Source organism: Cupressus sempervirens, chromosome 3 (assembly GCF_028749045.1).
Source record: "Cupressus sempervirens isolate cs-2001-9-10 chromosome 3, ASM2874904v1, whole genome shotgun sequence".
NCBI classification, from domain to species: domain Eukaryota; kingdom Viridiplantae; phylum Streptophyta; class Pinopsida; order Cupressales; family Cupressaceae; genus Cupressus; species Cupressus sempervirens.
In genome coordinates this window covers 947159808-947174356 of record NC_143120.1, presented here as the reverse complement: position 1 = coordinate 947174356, position 14549 = coordinate 947159808, and the positions used below count along the sequence as shown (strand labels likewise).

The 14549-nt window shown below is 34.8% G+C and overlaps 1 protein-coding gene across 5 annotated transcripts; it reads right to left on the bottom strand.

Annotated features, from left to right (window-relative positions):
- Nucleotides 1–6483: 6483 nt before the first annotated feature.
- Nucleotides 6484–13338, bottom strand: LOC149569870 (putative ABC transporter C family member 15). 5 transcript variants are annotated; one of them, XM_089822587.1, is made up of 12 exons: nt 13174–13308; nt 13017–13075; nt 10384–12834; nt 10178–10264; nt 9338–10051; nt 9086–9250; nt 8529–8823; nt 8229–8443; nt 7837–8142; nt 7677–7740; nt 7344–7583; nt 6484–7244 (listed from the first exon to the last, which is right to left on the bottom strand). In XM_089822587.1, the coding sequence occupies exons 3-12, from the start codon at nt 12706–12708 to the stop codon at nt 7138–7140; spliced, it is 4518 nt and encodes a 1505-aa protein (XP_089678713.1). In that variant the 5' UTR covers nt 12709–12834; nt 13017–13075; nt 13174–13308; the 3' UTR covers nt 6484–7137. The 5 variants fall into 5 exon arrangements, with proteins under 5 accessions (XP_089678713.1, XP_089678714.1, XP_089678712.1 ...); XM_089822588.1 differs by lacking the exon at nt 13017–13075 and having other exon boundaries at nt 10384–12829; nt 13174–13338; XM_089822586.1 differs by lacking the exon at nt 13017–13075 and having other exon boundaries at nt 13174–13300.
- Between the last annotated feature and the right edge of the window lie 1211 nt (nt 13339–14549).

Here is a 14549-nt window from a genome sequence, read left to right as displayed (position 1 = left end):
AGGAGCAAAAATGGAACCTAGTGAAATAGAGAAAGGTTTCACCATTTTGCAGGCTACTATTTTGACCCTCTACGAAATAGCAAAATGGGATAATGTGAAGGTTAATAAAGATAACCTAATGTGTTAACCCAAATGTTACAAAATCTCCCAATGAATGATTAAAACAAAATCGTTGATGAAGGAATCTTTGAAATCTGACGGTTGGCACACTTCCCAATGAATGATGGAAGAAACAACAAAGGATTTTGCTTGTAGGCTGCCAAAAATGACCCCTATGATATAGCGAAATGGGTTAACATGAAGGTTAACCTTCCACCACGTGGCACAAACCAGTTGGTCCAATAGAAAGGGAACATGTGAGAAATTCCAAATGAACTAATGTCGTTATTTTGCAAAGGTAAGAAAGGAAGCTTTGCAAAATTGTGAAACTTCGCTATTTCGCAAAGGCAAGGAAGGAAGCTTTGTGAAATAGGGAAATTTTCCTTTTTCTCAAAAGGCATGAAAGTAGCACTACAAAATAGTGAAAACGGACAACACAACATGTTAACTGCCAAGTATGCGTGTTAACCCCCTCGTGACATATAACAACCCATTGAAAATATCTCAAATTGGTTACTATGATGGTCTGAATAGGGTTGAAAATAGCCAACATGTACCTGATGGTAACGAGAAATTTGTGCAGTGAAAGAGTTCATGAAGATCCTATCCTGAGGAGGAGTCTTTTCAAGACCAGATATAAGATGGTAGGAAAGTATCACATTCATGCATTGTTATACAATTTTTTTTGCCACAACTTAATTAAGCTCTCAAAATATCTAAAAATGTCCTTAAAAATATGTCACCCCTCTCTTTTCCTACCTAGGTATCTCATTCTCTCTATCCTTCTAAGCCATATATATATATATATATATATATATATATATATATATATATATATATATATCCCTCTCTAGTTCTAAGTTGTTATTTTGCTACTCATTTCATGTCTTGTTATATACATTTTCTATATCATCAAATTAGTAAGTTCTTATACCCTCATAGTAGTAAATTCTTATTTTATTTTCAAATAGAATTGATGATAAGATCCTATTCCTTGTAATAATTGCAAGAATGTGCTATGAAATGTTAAAATATGTGATTCACCTATACGAAAGTTTAAAAGATGTGACCCTAGAACTATAAGCTAGGAGCTACCTAAGCCTAAGATCCTAAACTATACAACCATTAGGTAAAATTATATATTAACTTAGATAAACCCTAAATTGTATAGCCATAATCCCTAAACCTTAAATCATCTCTTCCTAAATCCCAATACTAGTCCCTAGACCCTAAACTCTAACCCTATATATAACCAAGAGCCCTAAACTCTCTCTCTCTCTCTCTCTCTCTCTCTCTCTCTCTCTCTCTCTCTCTCTATGTACCAATTGTACCAACATTGTGAATGTTATATAAAGTTTTTTGTGATGCATCAAATTGTATTAGCCCCAGGGTTTGTTTTTATTACTTTAGAAATTTTTGGTTTAGTATTCTCCACTCAATATTCCCTATTAAGGCACTAGTGTTTGATATTATGAGTATTGGGGTCATAACATCACTTTTAAATTCATAAAATCATAACTAAAATTTACTTTCAATATGATCTTTGTCCATTCTTCATTGTAATTCTAATTCAAATGATAAACTCAAATTCATAATTTCAACCTTTAAGATCCATAACATACCTCATCTTCATGGAAATAGTGTTTACTTATGAATTCCTCATCTCTCCCCCACCCCCCCCCCCCCCCCCCACCCCCCCCTCTCTCTCTCTCTCAAACTCTAAACCCCACCTATTCTTAGAACGGGCTAAACAGTATATTCATAATCTCTAAACTATATACTTGGCCTTAAGCCCTAAATCCTATGACCCATTTCGACCAATCACATGACATTGTGTGTTCCTAGGAGTCCTATGACCCCTAGGGGCATGCATATTGTGTTCCAATGGGTTGTAAGGGGTTGTAGGTTAGCTTATGATCCCTTTCGACCATTCATATTACAACAAATATTCCTAGGGGTCCTAGGACCCCTAGGGACATACATGTTTTCCAATGGGTTGAAAGGGGTCGTAGGTTACCCTATGACCCCATTTGGCCATTCACATGACTACATGTATTCAGGAACATATAAGTTGTGTTTCAATGGGTCATAAGAGGTCGTTGGTTACAAAACCCAAAATTTTGACCAATCAATTTTATTTATTTATTTAGATAAGGCCTAGTAGCTTACAAACTACATTCAATTTCTACAAATTATTTTCTTACAACTTTTTGATATAAATTCCCTAGCTACTTTAAAATAACACATCAAGCTGACATAACCCTGATTTAGTGATTTTTCAATACCACTTAAGGCCATAGTTTGGTTGACCATGATCTTGCACATACCCTAAGGTTGATGGTATTTCCAATGTCGATACTTGCATCTATCTCTCTATTTCCCCTCTCTCACTCCCTCTAATTTCACCTCTCATCCATGGGATATGAGAGGTAGGGTTTTATGTTTTGTGATTAGGTACTTTAAGAGTTTAGAGAGAGGGAGAGAGAGGTGCACCTTTATGGGTAAATATATTAGTATATTTTAAGTTGGATATCACAATATCTACATTATATGATACTATTTGTGCTCTTGTTCATGTATAAAAAATGTCTTCTCTTGATAAATTTGCAGCTCAACTCACAATTGAGAAAGACAAGTTGGCAAACTTTGATTAATTGAAGGCTTTACAGAATAATTTGCACTTCTTGAAATTGATTCCATTACAAAGGCTTCCAAAGAAAAAGGAAGAAGAAACATAAGTATCATAAGGCTCATGATAAAGGTATCTAACATTACATCACATACATTATGAGAGATTGTATTTCATTTCATATTGTATGTGGATACCTAGCATGGCTTAGTAGCTAGGATCCATCTTGCGTTGTGAGTTTAAGTGCATTCTACTCACTTGCACTCAAGTGGAGGAGTTGGTATAGGTGATACACCTATCAGGAGGATTTATAATAATGTTTGATGTGAAGAGTTTTATCAAATAATGAGTTGAGCGAACCAAGGACCAATATTATGTCCCTAAGTCCTTTGGAGCCAAGTGGTGTTAGATTGATCTACTTGGTGGTCTGAGAGTTTTAATGTGTGTGTGTGTGTGTGTGTGTGTGTGTGTGTGTGTGTGTGTGTGTGTGAGAGAGAGAGAGAGAGAGAGAGAGAGATCTTTTTATTGATATAGTTCAAAATAAATAGATCTCATTGTAATGGGATAAGGGGAAAACGTAAACAGATTAAAGGTTTATGGATTACCAGATCTCATTGTAATGGGATAAGGGGAAAATGAGAACAAATTAAAGGTTTATGGATTATCATATCTCATTGTAATGGGATAAGGGGAAAATGAGAACAAATTAAAGGTTTGTGTGTGTGTGTGTGTGTGTGTGTGAGAGAGAGAGAGAGAGAGAGAGAGAGAGAGAGAGATTTTATTTTAAGTGAGAATTTTTATTTAACTAGTGTCAAACTTTACTTTTTTTAAATGCAATTGAAAACAAAACAAAAATATTTTATATTGGTTATAAGATATTATAACATAACTTAATATAATATATTTGTTGGCATATTTCATATCGATATTTATAGAACACTCTATATTATATATCTATATATGATATATAAAAGATTATGTATCTTGATAATTATTTATTATACATTGAAAATTGAAAAAACACTTTGAAACAACTAATACTAGTAGTTGCATGCTTTTGTGCTTGCAACGATAAGCCGATAGGTGCTTGATAATAAAATTATTTTTTAAAATATAATCTTATGTGAGCAAATTAGGTTATTAATGATGTTCAATTTAAATAACATAATATTTATTAAAATCTTTTAAATAGATTAATAAATATTATTTATTTGAATTCAATTTATCAAATATGAAAAAAAATCATTTAAAAAAATCTCATCAAAAAATCTATTATGAAAAATTAATAAGAGAAATACAAATAATAATGACGACATCTCTAGCAAATATTCTATTGACTAAATAAATTATAAAAACTAAAAAATAAATTTTATTTTTTTAAAAAAAATTTAAAAACTAAAACCTAAATCAAAATAGAGATCACAACATGAGTTAATGGGAAGATCACTAGTAAATTTTTTTAATAAATAGGAAAAGAAAAACAACCGCTAAAAGTGGATCTTATGTGAATAAATTTGATTATTAATAATTTTCAATTTAAATAACATAATATCTATTACTTATAAATAGATTAATAAATATTATTTAATTTAATTTATCAAATATGAAAAAAATAATCATTAAAAAAACCCCCATAAAAAAATCTTTAATGATAAATTAACAAAAAAAATACAAAAAAAATTAATATGAAAAAATAACATCTCTAACAAATATTCTATTGACTAAATAAGTTATAGAAACTAAAACTATATATTTAAAGAAAAAACTAAACTAATATAAAAAAAAAAAAATTAAAATAATTTTAAAAACTAAAATCTAAATCAATTTTATAAATCAAAAGCTAAATAAATAGGGATCAAACATGAGCTAATGTGGGATAACAAGCAATTATTTTTAAAATAAATAGAAAAAGAAAAATAATAGTTAAGTGGAGATAACAATTAATAAATATCAAAATAAGAGTTAAAAGTAGAGTGAGATAAAAGTACATCGCTAAATAATTAAGTGAAAGATTTACAATTTTCCAACTAAGTTGACAAATTTTCCAACTCACAACTTTTCCATCAAAATTTTAGATTATAGGAACAACAAATACAAAATAAGTGTTAAAGATTCAAAAGTTACAAATATTGTGAACTTACCAAAAAAATAAAATTTAAACATTTGAAAATAAAATAAAATAAGAAATTATTCTTTCATTTTAAAATATGTTTAAGTGATTATATTAGCATATTTCATATTGACATTTATAATACATTCTATGTATATATATTATATTTATATATTTCTATGTATAATATATAAAAGATTATAGATCTTGACAATTAATTATTATATATTAAAAATTGAAAAACACTTAAATAATTAATGACTAGATATCATAAAAATTTTAAAACAAATACAAAACAAGTTTTAAAAATTTGATATTAAAAAATATTTATAAAAATCTTTTTTTTTTTGAAGTCTTCAACATTCCCAAGTTATAAATATTGCAAGCTTTAAAAAAACATAATAAAAATTAATATTTGAATATTTAAAAATTAGAATATTGTCCCATGAGGTCTTACGGCAAAGTAATAGAGAGACTCTGTCTTGTTGGTGGACGAGTATTTCATTCTTTTAAACATTCTCAATTCGGTGTTGAATGTGGTCGACAGAGAACTGGCTTGTCGAAAGAAGACATGGAAGAAACAAAACGATAAATGGTTCAACAAGTGGAACATTGACTACCAAGGGTGCCCCGAAAGCAATTTTGAAATAAAAAAATGGGTGGCAAAAAAAAATTAGATTTTCCATATGGGCAATTCAGTTAGGTAGAAAAAAAGCCTATTATGTCAAAGAATTTAATCCCACATGCGAACATGACAACAAAGAGTATTTAAGAGCCGAGATCAAAGGAAAGGCAAAAATCTTAATTGCCCAATTGAGATCTAGTTCACACTGTTTGAGATGTGAAACTGGTAGATGGAAAGTCCGTAAGGAAGAGTAGGGCAGAATTTGTAAATTTTGCAGCGTGTGGTGGAAACAGAGTGGCACTATCCGAAGGATTGCACCACATACGAGGACATTTGCAACCAGCACAAAGAAACTTTAATGGTGAACAGCATAAAGACCTTTTTCGAAGGACCAAGACTCCTCAAGGGGGCCATTTTACTTATGCAGATTCACAACAGAAGGGACAACCTAGAGAAATCGCATCAGACTGACTAGGAGTCTTATGTGGGTCCCTTAGTGTTATGGCCTTGTGGACGTCATTAAAAATCTTTCATTCATTCATTCAATGACTTATGTGCGCTAGTTGCAAAAATATCTAAGCAAAGGAGAGGTGATCTTTATGGTCAAAATCAGAGAGGAAACATTGAAAGAAGAGCAAGTTGTGACTTCAAAAGCCAATATGTATTAGTCTACTCCTTAACTTTCGATACTAATAATCATTTGTGGTTAGCTATATTAAGTTAAACTCTGCAGTTCTTTGATAACAGTTAAAACCTTAGAGTTGGTTTGAGATATAAATTAATCCATGTGATAGTTGTGATATATATAGATTAAGAAACTGATCAATCGGTATAAAGAACATGAAGATGGTCTAGGATTTGATGCTAGGCTCCTCAAATAGTCTCGTGAACATCATTAGAATTCCTTCATTCATTCAATGTAAAAACTTCCATTTTTTATGATTAGGATACAGGTTGAGTTTTGACACTCATTATTAAACATCTTGCAGTGATCAGATCCCATCTTTCTGCCTCGCTCCATTTGAAAGGTGAAAATATCATGTTTTAGATTTCGGTAAAAATATAAAATCCTTTCAAATATTGGGAGGGTATCCACCCAAGTCAAATTTTCACAGTGAGGTTTTCAACCTGGGTTACTTCTGTAACCCTGGTTGAATGAACTCACTTACCACTAGACAGCATACCTTAGATCATTTCAAAGCAATGCCTACTACAGACTGATAATTTTAAAACTCGGTCAAAAACCTGCATTCAAGTTGCACAAGGATTGCTTGGTTCATAAAATTAAAAAATTATTTTTTGCTCTGATCTAACTTAAAGATCTCTACAAAAATGTTTGTCAGCATCTTCTCCAAATACAATCCATTTTCCAGCCATGCATCCCTTGGAGGAGAAACTCCCACAGAATGCAAAATGGGCAAGCAAAGCCACAGTTGCTTTCAAATTTGAAGCTGTACTACCGATTGTAGACTTACAGATCTGTTGCAGGTAATGCAATGGATCTCTTTGTCAAGCTCACTCACTGTTTGTTATCCTTTCAAAATGTGCGTCTCTCTTATCTCTGTAGCTGCTGTTAAAATGAGGATGGACACAACTATCATAAAATATCCAGGCAAGTGGGTATATGCCTATATACCACTGATGTAGGTCACTGCATTGAGGTACATATAATTTCTAAGATAAATTGGTTGATCGTGATGAGTATTCTAAAACAAGTTTCAGAAATGATGAGGAATTATTATCTAGGAGTTTCCTGGGAGTGTTATATTCAGAAATTTCACCTGAACCAAGAGAACAAATCAGTATGTTGTTAGCATTCCCAAAAGAACCTTATAAAAAAGATGCAGATTCAGAATTAAAAAGCCTACAAATGGCCTTACCGTTATCTAAGACTAGAACTAGATCGCTGTCAATAACAGTTGGGATTCGGTGAGCTACAGTAATTACAGTGCAGTCAGAAAATTGATTGTGTAATGTGTGCTGAATAAGTCCATCAGTTGCAGTGTCCACTGATGCAGTAGCTTCATCAAGCATCAGTATGCGACTGTGTTTTAATAATGCCCGCCCTAAACACAAAAGTTGGCGTTGACCTACACTCCAATTTTCTCCATTTTCAGTAACTGCAAAAAGGATTATCATGTTAGGCTAAATCCAAGTAGCAAGAGAACATAATAAAAAGCTGCTTTATTTCTGGGGGTTTCAGGGGAACAAACCCAAAGAATCAAGTTTGTTTTCTTTTGCACGAACAAGTTCTTCAAGCTGGCATTTCTTTAAGGCCTGCAAATTTGATTGTTTTTGTTAGTAGCTCATAGGGCTTGCTAAAAGCACAGCTACTTCACAATTGTGTTTGACTAATGCATGAAAGAATCCCACCTCCCATATCTCTGCATCTGAATGGTCTTCAAGTGGATCTAAATTAGTGCGTATACTGCCCTCAAACATTGTTGGATCTTGTGGAATAATACTTAATTTGGATCTTAGATCATACAGACCTATCTCTGAGACATCAATATTGTCAATGAGGATTTTGCCACTATCTGGCTCTACAATGCGAAACAGTGCTTGAATGAGAGTAGATTTGCCACTTCCTGTTCGCCCCACCACTCCCACCTTCATTCCTCCAGGAAAAGTACATGTAAGGCCTTTCAAAACAAGTGGAAGATGTGGACCATATCGTACCTAACAAGTTATCCCTACTTATCAGTTCAGCACATTTTCAATTATCTTAAATGCTCATGAATAATGTATAACTGCCAAACGCTGACCTGGAGATCATAAAGCTCGATTGTCCCTTTAACTGGCCAGTCAAGATTTGGCCTTGACTTGTCTATGATCAGAGGTGCCTCACTGGGAAGACATGAATATTGTAGAATTCTCTCAACTGAAATAATCTTGTTCTCCACATTACAGAAGTTCCAAATCATCCAAGCTTGCAAAGAGTTCAGATTCAGCCCATAGGTTATTCCCAAGCCTGCAATGCCTGAAAAAATATATTCTTTTATAAATTTGCTTTGATCCTCAACATAAGTTTTCCATACATCTCCACATGGTTCTCATGTACTTACTTGCATTGATTACACCTTGTGGAAGACTAATCAAGAATACCAATGAAAATCCAAATACGAAAGTTGACAGAAGATCCAACCTAAAGCACAGCCACTCCATGGCTGCAGCACCATGAAAACTGGGCTGGGAAAATACATCCAACAAATAAAAAAGATTTCTCACAAATCGGTCTTCCTGGTCAAAGCTTCTAATGGTCATTGCTCCAGATATGGACTCAGCAAAATGTTGTAGGATTGGAGCTTTAAATACTCCGACTAACCGTGCCAATTCCCTGGCTGTGATTATATAATATTGCTGCAGGAAGGGAAAAAGTAGGAATTCTTAGTTTATTACAATATTTGAAACATTACTATCCAAAGAAAAAATGTTCAAGTCCAACTAAAATGTTAGTTGCCAGAAGAAAGTCTTCATTGTCATTACACAATCCAGTTAATTGTTACACCATCTCTCCACACTAACAACTTGTTTCTATATCTTCAATAAAGTCAAGCAGACACTTTGAACAGAAACCAAAAATCTAGTAGCATGATATATGATGTTAGTTTAACGACAATACCTGGTACCATATGGAAATTGCAGCCACTGGTATAAACACAATAAAGACCTGCCAAGCAACCTGAGACATAACTCCAATAATTCCCATGAGCCGTATAACAGCAAAAGCAAATGCTCCAAGTTGGAAAGGGATTGTTAAGTCTACAGCACTCTGATCTGTTGATACCTATAGACGAATAACACATATTTTATTCCCTTCCAGAATCATACAAGTTGCAAAACTACTAAAGTAAACAAAAGAGCTTGAACTGACCCGATTCAAAATACGCCCACTTGGAGTTGAATCAAAGAATGACATTGGTGCGCGGAAGATGCACCTGTGCATTTTGCTGAAAAGTTGATTAGCTGCCTTAAATGCAAGAAGTGAAAGAAGTGTTGCCCTTATAAGCACAAACAAGGAACTGCCTAATGATAGAGCAATATAAACCCGAATTAGAAGGGAGTTACTAATTGGTGATCTATCGCCAAAGGTTGTTGGGTTCGCCCACGCCATCCAATAATCACTACCTATTTGCAGTAGTTGAAACATTATTTGAGACAATAGAATAAAAGGTGTTAACCATCCTTTATATGCAGCAGTGATGTAAGACCAGTAGACATGAATGCTAACCCTGCCAGTCTCTCTTTCTTCTTCTTGCACCAGCTGAGCCTTCTTATTCGCAGGATCAGCATCACTTGCTCTCTTATTTCTTTCTTCCTGGTCATTATCTCCTCTAGAAATCTCAATATTGCTTTCTGGCCATAGCACCTGTGGCTTAGCTTCATTTGGTAGATTATTAGTTAGATTTTGATTTTCTGATTCCACCGTATCAATTTCTGAAGATGCAACTATATGATGGGAATTTTCATTAGCATCCATGGCATCCAAAGCCTTTTGATGGGCACCAACCAATTCTAAAAAATCTGTACCTGACTGCAAAATATCGCTATATTTCCCAACTTGGGTAATTTTGCCATCGCGCATTACCTATCAAAGAAAACAATGAATTTGAACTTTTTATCTTTTGATTTCTATTGCATTTCATGTTTGACATTTAGAGGTTGGCAATGATAGAATAAATAATTTCTATGAGACTGAAAATTTTCATCATACCAAAATGAGATCTGCAGTTGGCAGGAATTCCACTTGATGGGTTACATAAAATACAGTCTTTTTACTCAAAATGCCGAGAATACATTCCTGTAACAAAAAGTTTGTTATCTCAAGGATCTAGAAAGATTCGCAAGACCAAGTTCATTACAATGTTACACTCAGATGGCTTAATATAAAGATATTCTGTTACATAACAATACATGTACCTTGAAAATGTGAGTGCCTGTATGTGCATCAACAGCACTAAAAGGATCATCAAGGAGATAGATATCCGCATCTTGGTATAATGCCCGTGCAAGCTGTACTCTTTGTTTTTGGCCACCACTCAAATTAATGCCTCTTTCTCCAATTACTGTTTGGTCACCATAGGCAAACGATTCAATATCTTTCTTCAAAGCACAGGCCTTGAGTATGCACTCATACCTAACCCTCTCCATTTGTTTCCCAAAGACAACATTGTCCTCTATTTTACAGCTTTGTATCCACGGGGACTGAGGTACATAAGCTTTTGTGCCACTCAACCTAACTGTGCCAGAAACCCTCGGTATTTCTCCTAGTATTGTGGCTAAAAGGCTTGATTTGCCTGACCCCACTGTTCCACAAATTGCAACTGTCATACCTCTCTTTACACATATCTGTATACCTCTTAATGTTAAACTAGAAGAAGCAGGGTCCCAAGAGAATTCTCCACCTTGGATATCAACTGCAATATCAGTTGTGTCCTTGGAAATTTGTTCTACAGCATCACATTGCAACTCTTCCTCTTTCAAAAATACAGCCACACGATCTATGGACACTTTAGTTTGGGCAACCATGGATATGAATTCAGGAAGGTTATATATAGGATCCTGAAGTAATCTGAATGTTGCCAAAGCAGAGAGAATCTTGCCAGCAGTTAGGGGCACTCCCATCAGCATGCATGCACCAAACGTAACAATTGATACTACCGTAGGGGCTCCCCAAAACGCAAATGATAACATACACTCTGCGAAAAGGTACTTCTTCAGCCAGCCACATTCCACTTTCCTCAAAGTTTCAAGTTTCAATAGAAATCTGGTCTCCCAGGCCTGTAATTTTAGTATCCTCATGTTTCTCAATGATTCTGCTGTCGCTCTCATCCTCACATCTTTTGCTTCCATGATTTCATCTTGTAACTTCTCTTGCAGATTTCCAATAGGTACATTTCCTATCATAACTATTATTGTGGCTGCCAGTCCTGCAAGTGAGGCCAAGCCCAAGCTCTTGTACAGGATAAAAAGGCCCAGAAAAACTTGTAAAGGGACATTCCAAAATTCATGCAAATACCAGCTGAAATCCCCAATACGTTCTGCATCTACACTCATATAATTGATGATTTCACCACTTGTATGTTTCTGCTTTGATTGAGTAGAAAGACGCAAACCTTTCCTGTATATAGCAGCCATGAAAGATACTTTGAAATGTAAGCCTATCTGCTGCAATTTGAAAAACATATGCCGCTGTGCCAAGGACTCTACCAACATTGCTACTATAAATGTACAAGCTAGAGCATAGCCTTGATATGGAGACTGCTGGTTTCCATTCAAATATTGTACGAATGCATCAATCAAATATGGACCTACATATGCTGCACAAGAATATGCTGCTGCAAAGAAAGCAGTCAAGGTAACTTCTTTCCAAACAGACATTAGTGTAGCTTTCGCCATTGACTGGGTGTCAAGAATACCTTCTGCCTCTAGCCGATCTCTAAATACATTGTACACTTCTTCGGCACTGTCCATATCTGCAACTTGGGGTACATCATCAATTTGTAAAGGCTTCTGGAAGCCAACAGATAATAAAGTACCGATCCAAGAAAATGACATCCTGCCGAAAATGCCTGCAGTTGCATATGGTGTGACTGGCTTGGGGTTTTCACTTTTCTCAGAAAAGCCATCCAAAAGAGGCTCCTGCAGTCCCTCTCTAAATGATTCCCCGCCAATTCTACCATGGCATCCAACATAACACAAGAAGCTACATATGGCTAAACACAATAGATCAAACCATATGAAAGTGGGGAAAACATCTTTTTCCCTAATTAGTAAAATGTCAAAGAAGAAGAGAACGGCATAGACAATAAATGATATGATCCACCATAGTCTTAATAAAATTGGGAGCTTGTCTTTTCTCCATTTCGTGGGAGACTGATAGGCAGAAAATGCCATTGTATACCAAGCTATTGCTTGAACAATATAATCTCCCTCTGCCAAGTAATCTTTAGGCCTTTCATTCAACCACCAATACAGAGGCTTCCATATAGCAAATAGGGTGTAGAAAACAGCTAGAGAAATACAAGAAGGAAGAATGCCCTTGTACCTAAAGCCCAACCGAATCTTTCCCTGATCTTTCTTCTCAAGGGGTAAATGGCATTTCCTGTTACTAAAACAAACTGTCCATTTCCTTACCAAATAGGTAATAACGAAAGTCAAATGAAACGAAATGACAACTCCATGACGGAAGGACGCCCTCACAATCAAATCTTGAACCCCTTCCACCTGTACCCTTCCACCCATTCTAATACTTGTCGAGTTGGCCGTCTGCGAAAAAATTACCTAAATAACTGTGCCTAGAAAAATCCAAAAGAATCTGAGCTCTACGACTCGTCAAGTCGGTTCACTGCAAAATGTTCCCAGGCTAACCTTTGCAAGCAGAAACGCAAAAAAAAGAAATCCTAAGTTATACATAGAAGTAAGATCAAGTCAACATGATTTACCTGTACTCATAAACAAACGATTAAGAGTCCTACATGAAAACACAACAACCAGGAAAGTTCTACATATTGCCTATGAAGTGGCATGTCCCAATACAAATTATTGAGTACCTATAAATATAAAACCCTGTTTTTGTAGAACCGATAAGTAAACTGTGGTAGTGCCGTAGCTGAAACGTGAACGTGCACAACTTAATCAATGAAAGGCTTAAAATTTCCAGAATAAACAAAGCAAAGCAAAGAATGGTAGTAGGAGTGGTGCACTCACAGTATCTGGAGTGTTGCATATGAGAAGGAAAATAAGTGGCCATGAAAAAAGCTGGTCTGGACTCGGACAGCTATTCTCTGCGAATAAGGAAAAGCAGAGAAAGCCAACTTTTCAGTAAGGTACGCCAAGAGTTGCAAAACACAAATCTTCTTGTCCACGCCATTTCTAGTCGCTACCAAAGGAGGATAATTTAATTTCATCCAAATTAGGTTTATTGATGAGTTTTTTTAAACTATTTTCACAACATAAAATAAATGCATTTTTTTAAATTTAGTTGGCATAGTTTTAATGCGGGGTTGTTTTTGTACTTTGTTATCGATAAATTTGTCTAATAAAAAATCTATAAGATAATTTCTATGAAATTGTTAAACCATTTTTCTTGTGGAAAAATGTATTCACTTCCAAAAATTGGTTTTTTTTAAGTAAAATTATCAAGAGAAATTATCTCATTTACTAGCACTTAACCTTTGTTGGAATACAATAGAAATAGGAATGGAAAATTAGAATTCATTTTGTATTCTTCGTTTGGTTTGCGAAATGGGAATGGAGAATAGGAATACGTATTCCCATTTTACCCTCAAAATGAGGATATATCCATTCTCAAAAATACCTGTTATTGGAATGGAGAATAGGAATATATCAATGTTATTCTTTTTTATACTCCTAAAACTCTTCTCTCTGCTCGCCCATAAAATAAATTTCTTGGCATTCTGCTCTTGAATCTACTGCTCAGAGAAATGAAGAACAAATCTGGAGGGAAAAGGACGATAAGCACATGATTCAGCTTGAGGAGAAAGAGTCGATAGGAGAAAGAGGCTCAGGTTTACCCTCTCATCCCCCAGCAACTCTCATTTGCATGTTAGATGGCCAGGCCCTACAGGCCTTCTCTTGTGCTCAATCTGGCAACCATTAAGGAGGAAGATACCTCAAGAATGCCTTCTTTGCAGTACCAACACCATGGAGATCTTGATCCAACCAGGACGCCCCTGTATTTTCCCAAGGGAAAGAACAGATCTCGCACATTTCATTTTCAACACTATGCAAAAATGATGTGGAAGGTGCATGCTAGGAAATTCCAGGTCAAGCTCAACCGAGCGTTGCAATTCTTTAGAAAAAAATGAGCATCTTTCATGATTTGGCTTTGCTGATGTGTATACGAGGTCCTTGGTTCGAACTTCGTTGGTAACATGTTGTAAATTCAAAGGCGAGTTGGTTGATGTAGCATCTTTGAAAATTAAAACAAATTATTAATTAAATTTTAGGGAACCAAACAGGACTAAAATTGCCAGTTTCCATTCCAATTTTCCATTCTAATTTCCTATTCATATGCTTGTAACCAAACGAGCTAAGAGTCAAGAGGAGTATATTATAATAAT